Below are 19,103 nucleotides of genomic sequence, written 5' to 3'. Positions count from 1 at the left end.
GGGGCCCCGGGGGCGGCGGCGGCGGCGGCGGCGGCGAGGGCGGCCGCGCTCGGAGGGGGCGGGCGGCGGGCGGGAGGAGGGGCTCCCCGCGCGGGGCAGGGGCGGAGCGAGCGGCCGCGCCGCGGAACCAAGTGAGTTGGCTCCGGAGCCCGCGCCGCCGCCGGCCCGCACCTCGGGCGCCCGCCGCCCCCGCCGCCCCCGCCGCCGCCGCCCGCGCGGGGATGCAGGATGCTGGTGGGCGCCAGGCTCCCGCGGCGGCGGCGGCAGCAGCAGCAGCAGCAGCAGCAGCCCCGGCGGCGGCAGCCTCTCCTCTGGCCGATGAACGCAGACCCGCCGCCGCCGCCGCCGCCGCCCTGGGTATGGATGGTGCCCGGCGCGGCCGGGCTGCTCCGGCTGGGCGCCGGGGTCGCGCCCCCGCCCGTGCTGCTGGCCGCGGCGCAGCCCCCCGCCGCCCCGCTGCTCCCGGGGCCGCCCGGCTGGCCGGCCCCCGGCGAGCCCCTGCTGCCGCCGCTGCTGCCGCTGCCCTCTGCGCCAGACCACGCCGCCGCCGCCGCGCTCCACTACCCCTTGCTGCACGGGCAGGTAACGTGTCCGCAGCCCCCGGCCCCGGCCCCGGCCCCGGCCCCGGGGTCGCCGGCTGGGCCCCACCCCCGCCCCACCTCGCCCCCCCAACCCCCGCCCCACCTCGCCCCCCCCCACCCCCGGGCGCGGCCCGCGTCTGGCCCCGGGGGGCGGCCCCTGGCCCAGCGGCCCGCGCGCCCTTTCCCCGCCCCCGGTGGTCCTCGGCTTCCCGAGCCATCAGGGCGCAGCCTGGCAGCCATGCCTCGGCGACAAAGTTCATGCTTCGACGGCCCGCGCTGCCTCCCGGCAGGTCCTGCGGCCGGTGGCGCCGGGCTGCGTGGGCCGCGCGCTCCGGACCCCGCACCCCAAGGCCAAGTTGGGACCGCCCTGGCCGCAACTTTCGCCCGGGCCGGGGTCGCTGTCCAGAGCGCGGTGCGGAAGTCTCCGCCGCTGCGGCCGCGAGCCGGGGCTGACTTATCGCAGAGAAGTTAATACTTTTACAGTCTCTGCCAGACTTGAAAAGCAGGCTGGGAATCAATAGCTATTTCTGATTCTGATCTGGGTGGGTTTTTTTTTTTTTTTTTTTGAAAATAGACTCAGGACAATGCTTGAGAGAATTCAAACCAATGGAAGCCGGCAAGGAAATCCTGCCTTTATTATTGGGAAATATTACGGGCGATTTCCCCTCCCACCTTGGTCAGCCTGAGTCCACCAGATTAGCTAATGCCGTAATGCACTTTAGAAGAGTTTGGGGTCGAAAGCCTGGAATTAAAAAGAAAAAGTGTGCCTTTGATTAATGGTGCAACGGAGCAAGGCAGCCTGCTTTTGGCAAGACCCATTGTTTGCTATCTAACTATGCAGATGCATTTAAATCAGGGAATACATGTATTTTATTCCAAAGATTGCCTTCATTAGCATATTCAAATGAGTGGTGTGTTAGAATACATCATTTAATTAATTTAATTCCAATATTATCTTGTGGGCTTTTCTAAAAGATATTATTAAACTCCTCCTAATTTGCTCTTTAGACTTAATGATACATCACATATGCGGTGCTGGATATCACATTTTGATGTGTGATGCAGTTCATATTGGGTTTTATTGAATAAAACGTTGGTAGCTTTTTCCATGTTTTGAAGGGGTTGTTATATCAGAGTGCTACCACTAGAGGTGTATAATGTCAAGGAACTACGGTTTTTTTTTCCTGTATAGAACACTGCATTTGTGTGTGTGTGTGTGTGTGTGTGTGTGTGTGTAAATTTAAAAAGAAAAAGCCAAAACTCTTATCTTCTAAATATTTTCGTGCTACATGTTTTCTGTTAAATAACAGTATTTAGAACCAGAAGAATATTTTCCCATAACAGGAAAATTAAAAAACGCTTTTATGATCTTAAAACAAATAGATATCGAAACGTTCCATACCATTGAGCAGTGATCTTCCTGGTTCTCCCCTGATGAAGATTCAGTTATTTGGATTAGGGAGACCGTGTCCTAAATTGTCTGCCCCCTTTCAGTGTTTGCTGTTTTATTCTGTGCACTGGGATCTTCGGTTATGTGATAACCTCACTTACCTTTTCTTTGGCTTGGAATGTATTTGCATTTGTGAACCTTGGGAAACTTTGAATCTTAACCCCTTAGCTGATTTTATTTTGAAAATATTAGTTGTGTTGGCTTTTTAAATGATAAGCATAATTAATACAACACGTTGTGTTGAACAGATTATCATAAAATACAACTCCCTGCTTGCTTATGAAAAGAATTCAAGAATTGTAAGAGGAATGCCCAGCATTTCGTCTTTCCACTGTGGTTTCTCATTATCTCAAGGCGGAAACCCATTTCTTACCACATTCTTACGGTTTTGTGCTTGGAGATTCTTTCTCGGTATGGAAGAATGCAATGTTGGTGATGCGTTGTGATGATTCAAATAGGAAAACTTTTAAATTTTTAAAATTTTGTGAACATTTACAGTTTTCCTCCACTGTTGAAGGAGGGAATCTCTCTCCTAATCAAATGCATACATTTTTAAATTCTTTTTCAAAAGCTTTTCCCCCGGTATCTTGTGGTATGACCTAGCTGATCTATTTAGGCTAATGAGCACTCCCTTCTCTTCTCTTGGCTTTCAGTGGCTGTTTGGTGGCCATTCTCCGTCCATAGGACTGACCCCTTCTTCCACTGTGGAGCTGGTGCCCATTTTCCCACATGTCTGCCCGGCCGCTCTTCCTCCTCCTGTTGGGAAAAGTTGGATAGACAAAAGGATACCTAATTGTAAGGTAAAATGCAAGCAGTTTAATTAGATAAGGGGACCTTTAACTATTAATTTGTTGGGTCTCACCACAACAGCAGAAAACACTGTGCATTTTCTGATTGTAATCTGTAGGTCTAGAGAGAAACCTTTTTCAGAGTAAAATCAGTCTGTTCGAAAGCACCAGCAGAGGTGGGGGGGGGGTTCCTTTTGTTTTAACTTAAAAATGTGGATTCCATAGAACAATATGAGATTTCTACTTCCAATCAGAATCTACTTCTAAAAGTTTTCAGTTTTTGAATCTATAACCGTTGATCGGAATCTAGCCTGAAACATTATATAATTTAAGTATGAATTCTGAAAGCGGGGTTTTCTTGCTGTTATTGCTTTAAGTGTCCACCTTTCTGATGCTTCATCTTGGCTTTTGAATCCAAACCTAATGGCCACACTTTGTTTGCTCGGAAAACTGAATGCAACTAATATGGTGGCTTGCTCTACGGCAGACTGTTGACCTCAGTGGGCTGATTCTTCAATCTGTAAGCTGGCTGCTAGGTTGAAGTGACCAAGCCAATAGTTGAAGACCAGCCCAGAAGACTTTATCCAGAAGGTGACTGGTTTCAGAGCCTCGTGGATCTTTAAATTTTAGCATGATGCTTTTGCAGAGCGCCCACTTACAGAATCTCCAATATTTGATCAAGGTTAGGGAAGAGAAATATTTTATAGTAGTGTTTAGCTTTTATCATGTGTCTTGTCTTAAATGTTACGCTTGCTTTATTTTTGGACAGATCTTTTTTAACAATTCCTTTGCTCTGGACTCAACATGGATATATCCTGAGGAATCAAGGTTGTTCCACGGGCACGAGAAGCCTCACTTGTTGGCGAATCAAGTGGCGATGTCTCTGTCCAGACCAGCTCCTGCCTCCAGGCCTCTTCCCACACTGGTGCTGGCGCCTCAGCCGATACCAGGTTGGTGCCCAGTGCCCTATGTACACACACACACACATATATATGTGTGTGTATGTGTGTGTGTGTGTGTATATATATACATATATATATATATAGTTTATATATATATATACACATATACATATGTGTATATATACATACATATATATTTTTATACAGCAAATATATATACATATATATATTTGCTTTAGTCGTGTTAATTTTAGGTATGAAAACCATATTTGTCGTTTTAAACAAATGGTTACTTCAAGTTATAGAGTTTTTCACGAGCATGATTCCTTTTTATGAAGAAACTGAGTGTTAGGTATCCCATTTACTGCGTTTTTAGACTATGGAATCTGTTTTTAAGATGAAGATTTGGTAGAGGGGATTTATTTGCACAGAATCACATATTTCTGGCACTCAAATTTTAGAACAGGACCACATCTTCTGCCGAGAGCTCTTGGTAGGAGCGCTAATCGAACCCGTTGAACACGTGTGGCCATGCAGACTCAGGTGCGTGTGGCACGCTCCTTGATCTAGGGGCAGGGGCACATGCAGGATGTTTATGAATTTTGCCTGCACGTTGGGGGTGATAGTGGGACTGGCCTGTAAAAATATACCGTTTGGAAGATGGATTTTGTTCTATCTTTGGAGTCTGGTGGCCTGAAAGAACATTTGTCCTGGAACAGACTTCCATGAAACAATTTCTGGATGAAGGATTGTATAATAACCCTATATAGCAACAGGGGAATAAAATCATCTTATGAATTTTTAAGTTGATTTTTAAAATCACCTTAACGTAGATCATATTATAAAAGCAAATGTTGTCCATGCCAAGATTATCTTGCAACGCCTTCCATTATGGAATATTTTATGACTTCAGAATTACATTATCTCCCTGTAATTTCCTACCTACCAAGCTTTTCTCAATATGTGTCTCTAAAATTTAGTAATAAGGACATGTTCCTGTGGATAACGCAGTGCTGGTTTAGGAGACGTATTTATTTTCTTGTCTCTTTGCCTATCTTATGTATTCTAATTTGCTATAGATCTTGTTTAGTAATAAGTCATGAAGAACAACTCAACTATTAGTGTTTTTCACAGGCTTTAATGATTCTTGACTGAATCTTCCCTTCTGTCCTTGTAATTATGCATTACTGAGTTATTAAAATCTGAATGAGTATCATACATACATTTATAAACACTTTACGCTGAGATGATCCTGTTTCCTATTTAATTTAATGACCATAAAAGATGATCAGATAGCATGTCGTCGTATATCAAGATTCTGTGACTTTAACTGGCTTGAGTGCTATCCTTGAATATCAGAGAGACATTTTTCAGTAGACCTAGTCCTCTTAGGAGCCCCCTACTATGAATGTGTGAAACATCTAGTTGAAGAAGCTTATGGCTACTTTTCTTTCCTATGGAGATCGTTTATCGTTTGGGAAACAGATCACACTTTCTTCCAAGCATATTTGTGTTAGTTTTACCTTTGCCTTCTGGCTAATCTATCTTAAAGAACAAAAGAGAGGAATATTTCTTACTAACTTGGTGGATAATAGAATGACCATTCTGACTTGGTCTACCGTGTGTCAAATCTCTGCTTTCATTTTTCCCCGTTTTTTTTTTTTCTTTTTACTTATAATAAGTACTTATAATAAGTACTATAATAATATAGCACTTACCGTTTTGCTGTCTTCTGGGGAAATATTTGTCTGCCTTCATAGATAATTTTATAACAGTTAAATGCATGTGTTTTGAGAGGGGAGTTTCTGAACTCTGTGAAAAACTTGATGTTTTGATACATTTCAGAATTGTTAGGGATCACTATTCTGGAAAGTATGTGTTAAATGTCTTGTGTTCCAAAGAGCACATTTAGGGGTTTGTTTATGTGTTACTAACTGCATAACAGAGGAACTGGAAGGGGTGCCAGTAACTGGGCGAGGCGGGGGAGGTCAGCTCCGGGTCAACTGAAAAAATGCATCGTGCCAGGAGCACCCTAGTTAATAAGAAAATAAAACTTTATGAAACCCTTTCCATGTCCAGTTGTGGATGTATAATTAAAAGTAATTATTAAAATTGCTATGAAATTTTATATCTTGTTATAAATGGATACATTTAAATATTATATTAATTTGTTATTATATAGTTACACATTTCAGATATAAAACTATATGTTGTATATTAGTGTATCATCTATAAATATGTTATATAATTGATATTTTAAATTGATCGGTCTTGTTGCGAATCGTATTCATAAGTAAATGGCCTTCCATCACAGATCCATTTTATCGATGTCTTTTCAATTAATCAAAGAGGCACTGTTAGAACTCCAAAAGAACCAGAAGAATGAGTCAGCCCCCCTCGTTTTGAACAGGCCTGCCGAGGGAAGCTCATTTTTCTTTCTTGGATGCATAGCAATTTCTGCATAATGGTTGGTTTCGAAGTAGTGATTTGTGCGCAGTGTTGTGCTGTGTGTGGGGCACGATCAGAGCAGACCGTGAGCTCACGTGAGGTGACTCTAGAATGCGGCTGTTTGAGTAAGCATGTTGTTTGCCGAACTGAATTAGAGGTTCAAACAGGTGGGGATGTTGGTCTGGGTAGGTGATCCCTGAGACTCATATTAATATCGCCCCCCCCCAGATATACTGTTGGTTAGGAATTGGGGTGCCTGGGGGGCTCAGTCAGTCTCAGCTCAGGTCATGATCTCACGGTTCGTGGGTTCAAGCCCCACATCTGGCTCTGTGCTGACAGCTGGGGGCCTGGAGCCTGCTGCGGACTCTGTGTCTCCCTCTCTCTTCCCCTCCCCGACTCGCACTCTGTCTCTGTCTCTGTCTCTCTCTCTCTCTCTCTCTCTCTCTCTCTCAAAAATAAACAAACATTAAAAAAAATTTTTTAGGGGCGCCTGGGTGGCGCAGTCGGTTAAGCGTCCGACTTCAGCCAGGTCACGATCTCACGGTCCGTGAGTTCGAGCCCCGCGTCGGGCTCTGGGCTGATGGCTCAGAGCCTGGAGCCTGTTTCCCATTCTGTGTCTCCCTCTCTCTCTGCCCCTCCCCCGTTCATGCTCTGTCTCTCTCTGTCCCCAAAATAAATAAACGTTGAAAAAAAAAATTAAAAAAAAAATTTTTTTTAAAAGAATTAACTGCACAGCAACAGGGTCTCATGTAATATTAGCACAACTTCGGATTTGGGTAAGTCTTCAGGAGTCTAGTAAATATTATAAAGGACTTAACTTTATTTTGATACATCCCGGTCTCCCTCATGTTGACCAGAATAGTGATGGTCCGCCATCATAGGCAGGTCTGAAAAAAAGCCCACTGACCAGTTTTAATCGTGGAAGCGGATAGTTAATATCCTATTCCCGCCTTCTTTCATCAGGTAGGCTGTCACTGTGCACCCCTCCCCCCGCCCCCCCCCGCAGGGGTGACGCCTGAGCCAGGGCCGTGCCAGGCGCCACGAGGGAGATCATGCTCCAGCGGGGCTTAGGCAAGTTGGCAGATAAAGTTACACCACACGGATCATGTATGCTGGCTGCAGGCCTTCGAGGAGATCTTAGGAGGGGGACTGTCAGGAAAGACCCCCAGGAGGGTGACGCCACCGGAAACACACGAGCAAGACGTACGTGGCAGAACTTTAACGGGGCAGGAAGAGGGGAATGGGATTCCAAAGAAGGGGAGTGGAATGTTCCAAGACGCAAACACATGGGAAATGTTGCATCCGGTCATTATAAGCAGCTGGGTGTGGCGACACCACAGAGGCAGGTAGGGGGGAAGGGATGGGCGGTAAGTGGGCTTGGATCTGGGATCAGCAGACGGGCCCCGTCATCCCTCCGGTTCTGTTGTGAGGAAGCCGCCGCTCTTCACAGAGTGCTGCGGAATTTTCCATCCTTCCTTGGCTGAGGACCCGTGGTCCCTTCAGCACAGTGAAGCAGAACAGACACAGAGAAGACAGGGAGTTTTCTCATTGAAAAGTAAATCCCAGCGTTTAAAAATATGCAAAGTTACAGCTGTACTAGAAACTTAAGTCTCTGATGAATAATTTAGCGGCTTTTTAAGGAATTATCCCTAATTAAAGTGTGAATGGGTTGCACTGAGAAACGAGCCAGGACTCACTCATTCCCAGACGTCAGAAAGTGATTCAGGGCAGGACTGCTGGGGAGGAGAGGCGGCTTGCCACCAGCATGGCCTCCCTCCCTTGGGAAAATCCCCCAACAACGCCTGGTCAGAGATGACCAGGGAGAGAGGGAGAGAAAATGGAAGCTGAAGTGCGGAACTCTGCTTCACGAAAGGCTTATTTACTCACCAGATGAGGAAGAGAAACAAACCTAGGAAAAGGTTCTTGCACAGGAACGTGTAAATATGTTGGGTAAATCAACTTTTGGTTTACCTCAGTAGGAAAAAAAAAAGTTTTATGAAAAAAGCAGCGAACAATGAGATCGAAAGGGAGCTGGTCAAGGTGCAAAGTCGTGGGGAAGATAGTTTGAAGAGATGAGGAGATAATAGAGGGAAATTTTGAACTCTGGCCATTAAATTCAATAAAGAGAAGAACCAATTCTGGACGTAATGACAGATGACAGCACAGGAAAAGTCTCGAGCGTATGTATCTGGGACGACAAAAAAGATGAGAATAGCTAGAGAGAGTGATGTGTAAAATAGAAAGCAAACGGCACGTCTATTTTTATTTGACCTCCATAGGAAACGGAGTGCGGCTCAAGTATTACCCGTGGCCGGGCCGGATATCTTTCTCGCTATTTCCTGGTAAATTTTATGCATGGTAGGGGCACCACTTAACACAGGGGACAGCTTCACATCATCCTACAGTATTAGATGCGATTGGTTGTTGGGGAAGCTTTAGAGAATCATGAGCAAAAAGTTTGTGATTGAAGAAACGTATGTCCAACGGGAAAGTCATATGCGTAAGCAGGGAAAAGACGTTCTCGAGTAAGCCACGATGAGCTTTGTCGCAGCAAGTTTTCACCTCAAGTTTGACTTTGTCGGAAGTGAATCCTGCCTCTGTCCTACCTGGACAACTATTCCACGGCACGGCTCCCTCTTTCCTGTCAGTGTTGCCTCGTCGTTTGTTTTAAGCTCAGGTTAATCATTTGAAGGCACAGCCTCTGCCTTTGCCTTTTAGAGATGTAGCTCGGCATATTTAGAGTTGATTTCCTGTTTTTATATTTCTTCGGCCATATTATTATATCCTGTTTCTAATGGCATTTTGTGATTCCTTTTTTAAAATAATTTTTTTAAGTTTTTGTTTTAATTTTAGTTAGTTAGCATACGGTGTTAACTGATGTTAGTTTCAGGGGTACAATGTAGTGGTCCAGCATTTCCATACATCACCCGGTGCTCATCAGGACAAGTGCACTCCTTAATCCCCATCAGCCACTTTGCCCGTCTTCCTACCCTCTTCCTCTCTGGTAGCCATCAGTTTGTTCTCTGTAATTCCTTTCTTTCACTCTCTTTTTACTCTCTTGCTGTGCTATTTGTGTTTTGACTTTGTTCACGTGTGTTTTATATGGTGATTCGGAATGTGTCAATACTGACCCTCTCTTCTCAAGCAATTACCAGTAAGGTTTTGAAAGGCAGACTTGATCCTCTGTTTCCTCTGATTTCCAAACCATGACAGCACTATCACTTCAGAATTCTTCCATAGCATATGAGAAGTTTGGGAAAATTTTGTCATAAAGATGTATAGTCTCTCTTTAATATCTTCTACTAACTGAGAAATTAATCTAAGGCAAGAACCAAGAGTGGGATTAGTTAGGCTTCAAAATATCTATAACTATCAACCATCTGTCAATCTTACAGAATACTTGTTAATTTGGTTACAGGAACGAGTGAAAAAGTCCAAGCAATATTCTTCCTAGAGAAGGAATTACAATAATAATAGTGATTTGAATAGACTACCTCAAATTGTGTTGTGTGTAACTAGGGAGACGAGAAATGAGAGATGTGAGTACGAAGGTACAAACTCTTTTAAAATCCCTCAACTTTGTTAAAAGCAGCAGAAACACTAGAAAACTCTCATACTTGAAGCCCAGATAACATTATCTGCATCTGAGACCGGACCAGGGCTCCTGCCCAGCCTAGCACAGATGAGTGAGGGTCACAGCCGTCTGCCACTTACCAGGGTAAGACCTGGAGAGGGACCCTTCTTCTGTGGGGCAGGAATATGAGGATGGCTGAAAATTGAGGGGGGGTGCTCAGATATTAGGAAAGTCTGTCAGATACCCCAGAGCTTATCCTCAGCAAAAGGCATCGTTAAAGGGCTTCGAAGCCTATGGGACACTGAAGGCAACTGCGGCAACAAAATCCAAATCCAGGTCAACCCCCGAATACGCTGACGTACCTCATTCGCTAGCAGCTTCACAGAAGAAAGGGCGTGCCCGCTTCTAGCAGTAAATCCTATTTGTCCCACTCTCGGTTTTCTATCCACGATGTGTGGCATTCAGTTAAAAAGTCACAACACACACAAACAAAGCAAGAGATGCTAAACTATCATCAAGAGATAAAGCAAGCGACAGAACCAGACCCTCAGATGCCGCAGATGTTGGCGCTTTCAGACGGGGACTTTGAATTACTGCGATTCATATCGTCATGTGTTTGTGGAAAAGGAGGACATGAACAGATGGAGAATTTCATCACAGATATGGAAAATAAAAACAACAACCTGAAATACTAGGGAAAAAAAGCATATTATAAGAAATGAAGACTACTTTGGTGGGTTCATGAATAGATATGATTGCGTCCGAGGAAAGAATGAGCCAATGTATAGACACATCGACGGAAATTACTGAAATGGTAGCGCAAAGAGAAAACGCGTGAAATGATAGAGGTTTGACATTATAACAAATGGTTTAACACATGTATTCACTGAACTCTGAGGAGGAGGAGAGAAACCATGGCAAAAAACAAAAAAGTATTTGAAGAAATAATGACCAAACATGATTTTAAAAATTAGGGAAATTGTCAAAGGATGGCTGCAAGAGACTCAGCAAACTCCACTGCTGAAAACTAGACAAATCACTTTAAAACTTCTGATTCAAAGATTAAAATCAAATCTTGAAGACAAATAAAGAAAAAAGGCACATTACACAGAAACAAAGATTAAAATTGTAGTCTTACTGTCAGGACCTATATAAGCCAGAAGGCACAAAATGACATCGGAAAAGGACCAAGATAAAAAATCTCTTCTCAAGGGGCACCTGGGTGGCTCAGTTGGCTAAGTGTCCAACTCCTGGCTTCAGCCCAGGTCATGATCTCACAGTTTGTGAGTTCAAACCGTGACTTGGGCTGTGTGCTGGCAGCACGGAGCCTGCTTGGGATTCTCTCTCTCTGCCCTTCCCGTGCTGGTGCTCTCTCTCTCTCTCAAAATAAATAAATAAAATGTAAAAAATCTCTCTTCAAGACCTTTTTACCAAGATAAAACAGTTCTCAAAAACAAGGTGAAATAAATATTTTCCCAAACAAACTAAAGCTGAAGAGAATTCATCGTCAGTAAACCTGTAGTTCAAGAAATATAAAGAAGCATATCAAGCAGAAGTAATATAATAGCAGGGAGAAGCTAGCATGTGCAAAAAGAAATAAGAATCCTAGAGATTAAATACAGTAAGGTAACATATATTTTCCTTCTTCTTAATTGCTAACTGTGTAAAGGATGAGCAGTAGTGATATAATGTATGTAGATGGAATATATAAAATCAACATATATGTCGGCGATCACAAAGAAGGGAAGGGAGAAATTGGAAGTGTAGAGCTGTACGTCTATTACACCACACATCAAGGGTTATGTTATTATTTGAAGGCAAACTCTGGTGAAGTAAATGCATATTATAAAGCATGAAGGGAGCACTCACAAATTATTTAAAAGGTTGTAACTAATGAAACAATAGTGGAGATAAAATTAGAATCATAACAACACAAAAGCAGGCAGAAATAGGAAGAAAAGGATCAAAGTACAGATGGAACAAATGTTAAAAAAAAATAGTAACTACAACATGGTAGGTTTAAGTACAAAAGTATCAGCTCCCAAATCAAAAGGCAGTATTCATCCTCAAGTACATGATGTCCATAAGGAAGTCATTTTAAAAATAAACATATAGAGTAGATAAAAGTGAGACTATAGGAAATACACAGCATGCAACTACCAATCAGAAGGCTGGCGTGCCTGCATTAATATTAGGCAGATTGGAATTCAGAGCAGGAAGTATTACCAGGGATGAAAAAGGACATTACGTAACTAATAAAACATACTTAAAAACATACCAAGAAGGCATGACAATTCTAAACGTGTCTCCATGTGGGGCGCCTGGGGGGCTCAGTCGGTTGAACATCCGACTTTGGCTCAGGCCATGATCTCATGATTTATGGGTTCGAGCCCCACGTTAGGCTCTGTGCTGACAGCCCGGAGCCTGCTTCAAATTCTGTGTCTCGCCCTCTCTCTGCCCCTTCCTTGCTCCCATTCTGTCTGTCCGTCTCTCTCCGAAAAATAAACAAATATTAAACGCGCCTGCATCCAGTGAGAGAACATCAGCATGCTTGAAACAAGGATGGACCGAACAAAGAAGTAGACCAATAGTAGCTGGAGACTGCGGCACTCATCTCTCAGGAGTTCACGGAGTGAGAAGGCGAAATATCAGTACAGACGTAGAGACCTTACACAGGACCATCCGCCAGTTTGATCAAGTCGACGTTTATGGAACACTCTGCCTAACGAGATTAGCGTGCATAGTTTTTGTGTGATTCACCAATATAAATCATATTCCTGACCAGAAAACAAGTCAGCAAATCTTAAATAGTTAAAGATGTATATCAAGATGTATATCATGTGTTCTCTTGCCACAATATGATTAATTTAGAAATCAGTAGCAGGGGAAAAAAAAAAGTCCAGAAAATTTCCAGGTATCTGGAAATTAAATGAAAAACTGTCAGGTGCTGTATAGCTGAAAGAGGAAGTGATGGAGAAAATGTAAAAATATTTAGAATTGGATGTAAATGAAAGTCAATTTTAAAAATTCTTGTGGGACATAGCTAAAGCAGAGTATGGACAGAAATTTGTTGCATTAAAATGCCTATATTCTCAAGAACATATTAGCAAATTGAATTCAACACATTAAAAGGAGCATACGCCATGATGAGGTGGGATCCATCCCGGGATGTGGGGATGGTTCAACACCTGCAAATCAATAAATGTGCATCACATTAAGAGACTGACAGATGAAAATCATATACTCCTCCTAATAGATGCAGAAAAAGCATTTGATAAAATACGATATCCTTTCATGATAAAAAAAAAAAAACCCTCAACAAACTGAGTACAGAAGGAACATACCTCAACATAATAAAGGCCTATGTGACCAGCCCCCGGGTGTCATTGTACTCAACAGTGAAAGGTTGAAAGTTTTTTCTTTAAGATCAGAAACAGGACAAAGATGTCCATTGTCACCACTCTTATTCAACATTGTACTGGAAGTCCTAGCTAGAGCAATCAGGCCAAGAAAGAAATAAATAGCATCCAAAACAGAAAGAAAGGTGTAAAATTATCTTTATATGCAGATGATATAATCTTATATGGAGAAAATCCCAGAGGGTAAGCCAAAACTCTGTTGGAACTAATCAAATTCAGTAGAGTTGCAAGACACAAAATCAACATACAGAAAGCAGTTGCCTTTCTATTTCACTACTTCTATTTTCTATTTCACTAAAATATCTGAAAAAGAAATAAAACAATCCTATTCACAATAGCATTAAAACCCATAAAATAGTTAGAAATAAATTTAACCGAAGAAGTGAAAGATCTGTGCTATGGAAACCATAGGACTTTGACAAAACAAATTGCAGAAGAGACACACACACACACACACACACACACACACACACACACACACAAAGAAAAAAAAAACATTGTCTGTGTTCATGGATCAGAATAATTCATATTGTTAAAATGTCCATATTACCCGAAGCCACATATATAGATTCAATGCAATTCCTATTAAAATTCCAATGGCATTTTACACAGAAATGGAAAAAAATCCTAAAATATTTATGGAACCACAAAAGACCCTGAACAGCCAAAGCAATCCTGAGAAAAAAGAATAAAGCCAGAGGCATCACATGCCCTGATGTCAAACTATAATGCAAAGCTACGGCGACCAAAACAGCATGGCATTGGCATAAAAATAGACACACAGACCAATGGAACAGACTAAAGAGCCCAGAAGTGAACCCCTACATATGTATGAAACTACTATTTGACAAGGGAGCCAAGAATATTCAATGAGGAAAGAATAGTCTCTTCTGTAAATGGTGCTGGGGAATTGGGTGACCACGAGCAGAAAAATGAAATTTCATAATATATAAATGTTGAATTACTATGTCATTCACCTGAAACTATTATAATGTGGTAGGTCAGCTATATTTCAATCAAAAAGGCAAATTTAGACCCCTATCCTACACACTCATAAAAATTAAAGACTTAAACGTAAGACCTGAAACTGTAAGACTCCTAGGAGAAAACAAAGAAAAAACTCCCTGATGTTGCTCTTGGCAACAAGGTTTTGGATATGATGCCAAAAGCACAAACAACAAAAGCAAAAATGAAAAGGTGGGACGACATCAAACTTAAAAGCTTCTGCACAGCCAAAGAAACAATCGGGAAGATGAAAGAACAAGTTATGGAATGGGGGGAAGTATTTGCAAACCATGCATCTGTCAAGGGCTAATGTTCAAAATATATAAAGGACTCCTACAACTCAGTAACAACAGAGCACACGATCCAGTTAAAAAATGGGCAGAAGAACTAAATAGACGCTTCTCCACAGAAGACGTCCAGATGGCCAACAGGTACATGAGAAGATGCTCAACATCCCTCATCATCAGGGAAATGCAAATCAAAACCACAGTGAGACACCACCTCACACCTCTCAGAATGGCCGCTGTCGGAAAGACAAGAGATAAGTATTGGTGGCGGTATGGGAAAAGGAACCACTTTTGCACTGTTGCTGGGGATGTAAATTGGTGCAGCCACTGTGGAAAACAATATGGAGGTACCCCCCACCCCCAAATGAAAAATAGAACTTTCCTATGATCCAGCAATCCCACTTCTGGGTATATATTCAATGAATTGAAATCAGGATCTTGGGGAGACACCTGCACTCCCATGTTTATTGCAGAATTATTCACGGCAGCCAAGGTATGGAAGCGATCTCAGTGTCTGTCTGTGGATTAATTGATAAAGGATAAAAAAGATGTGGTACATATACTTAATGGAATGTTACTCAGCCACGAGGAAGAAAGAGGTTCTGCTGTTTGTGACACCACAGATGGACCTTGAGGCTGTCGTGCTACGTAAGTCAGGCAGAGAAAGACAAATACTACGTGATTTCACTTCCCAGCACAATCTAAAAAAGCCAAACTCACGGAAACAGAGAGGAGACGGGGGGATCGCCAGGGCAGATGTCGGTCAAAATGCACGAACTTGCAGTTAGAAGACTAATACATTCAGGGGATCCGAGGCGCAGCTTGGCGTTGATACTCAACAACAGTGTATTATATACTTTGAAGTTGCTAGGAGACTAGATCTTAAATGTTCTTACCAAAAACAGAGAAACAAAGAAAACCAGAAGAAAGTTCTGAAATCAATGATCAAAGCTTCCACCCTAAGAAACCAGAAAAGAGAGAGAGCTAATTAGCCAGAAACAAGCAGAAAGAAGGAAATACTATTGACAAGAGCAGAAATCAAAGAAACTAGAAACAGAAGAATATAAAGAAAATCAATGAAACCAATGGCTTTATTTATGTGTTTGTTTATAGAATGGTCAATACAACTGAAAACCCCCTGGCTATAGAGAATAAGGAAAAAAAAAGAGAGACAACACAGATTGTTGACGTCAGGAATCAGAAGAGGGACATCACTATGGGTCTTAACATAAAAATGAAACAGAAAAGTATTATAAACTACTTCATGATGATAAGCTCAACAGTTTACATCAAGGAGACAAATTCGTTGTGAGTCACAAGCTACCCGTGCTCACTCGAGAAATGAGAAACATGAATGGCACTGTGTCTATTAACAATATTGAATTCGTAAAGTCAATCCTTCCAACAGCGAACACTCCAGACCCAGACAGCTTCAGTATAGTTCTGCCCAATATTTGAAGAAAATGATACTAAATTTAAGTAAACTTGTTTGGAACTAAAAGCGGGAATAACGTTTCTCAATTTTAATTAATTAATTAGCTAATTAATTAAATGTACGTATGCATATGTTTCTTTTTGAGGTCAGCGTTCCTCTGATACAGAACTCGAATAGTGCAAAGAGAGACAGTTACACACCAATATACTTCATAAACAGAGATACAAATATCCTCAACATGATATTAGCTAATATGTAAAACTGCTGATACATCATGACCAAGCAGGGCTTCTTCTAGGAAATCAATGCCGGTTCAACATTAGCAAATCAATGTTATTTACTTTACCAAAAGGATAGAGAAAAAAAAGCAATATGACCATTTCAACGGATGCAGAAAATACATTTGTCAAATTCAGCATCTCTTCAGATTAAGAAAAATAAAAACAACAAACAAACCTTGAAGTCAACTAGGAATTAAAGGGAGCTTCCTCAGACGAAGAAAGGACATCTTTTAAAGAGTCACAGCTAATATTATATTTACAATATAGTATTATATTAGTGAATTCCTGATGCTTTTTCTCAAGGCAAGGATTTATGCTCTCCGTACTCCCATGCAAAATTTTACTAGAAGTCCTAACCAATGCAATAATACAAAAAAAGAAAAGAAAAGAAAAGCATACAGTCAAAATGCAAAAATATATAGACAAAATGATTGCATATAGACCATCTCAAAGAGTTTACCAAATGCCACTAGTTCTCATAAGTGAAGTTAGCAAGTTGCAGGACACAAGGTTAGTGTGAAAATCCACTTGTGTTCCTGTATTAGTATTGATGAACCATTGGAAATTAAAATAAAATAGCAGTAGCATTAAAACACCAAAAACAGGTTAACCTGCTAAAATATATGCCCTGAAAACTGCAGAACACTGATGGGGGAAATCAAAGACATTAAGAAGTGGAGAGATGTTTTGCATTAATGGGCTGCAAGACTTAATAATGGTAAGATATCAGTTGTCTCCAAATTGATCTATAAACTCCACGTAATGCTGACAAAACGCCAGGTCCTTGAAATTGACAAGCTGAGTCCATCTGGAAAGCTGAAGAAAGCAGGACGGCCACAGCAGTTTGGAAAACATTGCGGAGGAATCGTACATAACTGATTTGAACGTTCACGATAAAGCTGCAGGAATGAAGAAGCATAGGAACAGAGATCGATAGAACGTAGCAAGAGACCTTCCAGAAACAGGCACACACGGGTAGGGTTAATTTATTTTTGACAAAGGTGCAAAGGCATTCAGTACAGAAAACTTGCCTTTTGCAATAAACAGTTTAGGAACAATTGAACATTCATCTTTGCAATAAACAAACAAACCCTAACCAATACTTTGTATCACATACAAAAATTAACTCAAAATAGATTACGGACTTCATTATAAAAGCCAAACCCCTAGAACTTCTGAAAGGAAACATAAAAGTAAAAGTTTTAACCTTGAATTAGGCAAAGATGGCTTAGATAGAACACCAGAAGCCCGAACCATACAAGAAAATGTATCAACAAATTGTTCTTCGTCGACATCAAATGTTGTGCTTTGAAAGGACTTTTAATGGAATGAAAAGAAAAGCCACAGACTGGGAGAAGATATTTGCAAAACATATTATCTGATAAAGAATTGATATCCAGAATACACAAAGAACTCTTGTAAGTTAATAATAAGAAAGCAAACAACCCAACAAAAATAGGCAAAATATGTGACGAGCCACATCACCAACAAAGATACATGGATGGCAGTGGTACACATGAAAGTATGTTCATCGTCTTCTATCATTAGGGAAATGCCAATGAAAAACCATAACGAGGCGCCCCTTTGTATCAGGACGGCTGTGATTTAGACGATACACTGGCGGCGCCTCGCACCTGTGAAGGTGGGGACCAGCTGAAACTTTCCCAACTTGCTGGTGGGAGTTCGACACGGGAGGGTCACCTGGGAAATCAGTTTGGCAGGGTCTCATATTCCCCGTGATGTCATTGCTAGGTGTTCACCCAAGAAAAACAGAGAGGCGTGTCCACACAAAAACCTAGACACGAGTGTTTGTACTGGCTTTCTTGGTGAGCGACAAACTTGGGGGCAATCCAAATACCCGTTGACTGTTGAATGGACTGACAAACTTGGGCGCGTCCAAACAAGGGGCCCTGATGGGAACAGCGAGGAAGGGACCCCTGGTACGCTCAGCGATGTCACCGAGTCCCAAAGACATTATGCTAAGTGAGAGTCCAGAATCAAATGTGTGTTGCATACGATTACGTTTTTGTGACATGCCATGGACAGCAAAGCTGTAAGACCAAAACCAGATCAGTGGTTCCCAGGGACTGAGTGGGGTGGCAGGAAGGTATTGACCGTAAAGGGGCAGAGGGCATGTTGTGGGGTGTGGACAGGTATCAGACTGTGAGGGTGGCTGCATGACTGCAGTTGTGGACATTCAGAGAGCTCTACTCCTAGAAAGAGCGAATGCTGCTCCATGTAAATTATGTCTGAAGGCGCCCAACTTTTTTTTTCCTTTTAAACAGAGTCATAAGAGACGTACCCAGTAAAATATGTAAACCTTGTCTGACCTTGGTTGGAATAAACCAAACAAAAAATTGTAAGACAACTGGAGAAATCTGAACAATAAGTGTTTAATAATTCTAAGGAATTATCGTTAATGTTTTTATTTTTATTTATTTTTATTTTTGAGAGAGAGAGACAGAGTGTGAGCAGGGGAGGGGCAGAGAGAGAGAGAGGGAGACCCAGAATCCGAAGCAGGCTCCAGGCTCCGAGCTGTCAGCCCAGAGCCCGACTCGGGGCTCGAACTCACGAATGGCGAGATCGTGACCGGAGCCAAAGTCGGGGACGCTTAACGACTGAGCCACCCAGGCGCCCCTAGGGGATTATTGTTAATTTGGTAATTTGTAGGTGTGATAAGAGTTCCATGCTTATGCTTTTAAAAAGAACCTTCTAACTGAGAGATACCTGTTACGCCATGTGGGCGGAGCTGAAGCCAGTCACGGGTTTACCGGATCAGAATCCGGGTGTGGGGCTGGGGTGGCTGGGGTGTGAGCGTGGACAGGTCTAAAGCCTGCCGTGAGCTGACACTTGCGGGGCCCTGGGGCCCTGGGGTTCATCACACTGTTCTCTATTGTATCACTGTTGAAAGTTTTCACAGTAAAAATTAAAGG

At 42.4% G+C, this 19,103-nt stretch overlaps 1 protein-coding gene across 1 annotated transcript in view; it reads left to right on the top strand.

Annotated features, from left to right (window-relative positions):
• Positions 1–228: 228 nt before the first annotated feature.
• TCERG1L (transcription elongation regulator 1 like) overlaps positions 229–19,103 on the top strand; it is a 193,003-nt gene continuing 174,128 nt past the window's right edge. The window contains exons 1-3 of the mRNA XM_047826214.1: positions 229–582; positions 2,685–2,831; positions 3,589–3,769. Of these exons, the coding sequence (XP_047682170.1) occupies positions 229–582; positions 2,685–2,831; positions 3,589–3,769 (682 nt within the window). The remainder of the gene's footprint in view (positions 583–2,684; positions 2,832–3,588; positions 3,770–19,103) is intronic.

This window comes from Prionailurus viverrinus, chromosome D2, assembly GCF_022837055.1.
Source record: "Prionailurus viverrinus isolate Anna chromosome D2, UM_Priviv_1.0, whole genome shotgun sequence".
In the NCBI taxonomy this organism is placed as follows: domain Eukaryota; kingdom Metazoa; phylum Chordata; class Mammalia; order Carnivora; family Felidae; genus Prionailurus; species Prionailurus viverrinus.
The sequence above is the reverse complement of the archived record's forward strand: the minus strand, read 5'-3'. Positions and strand labels throughout refer to the sequence as shown.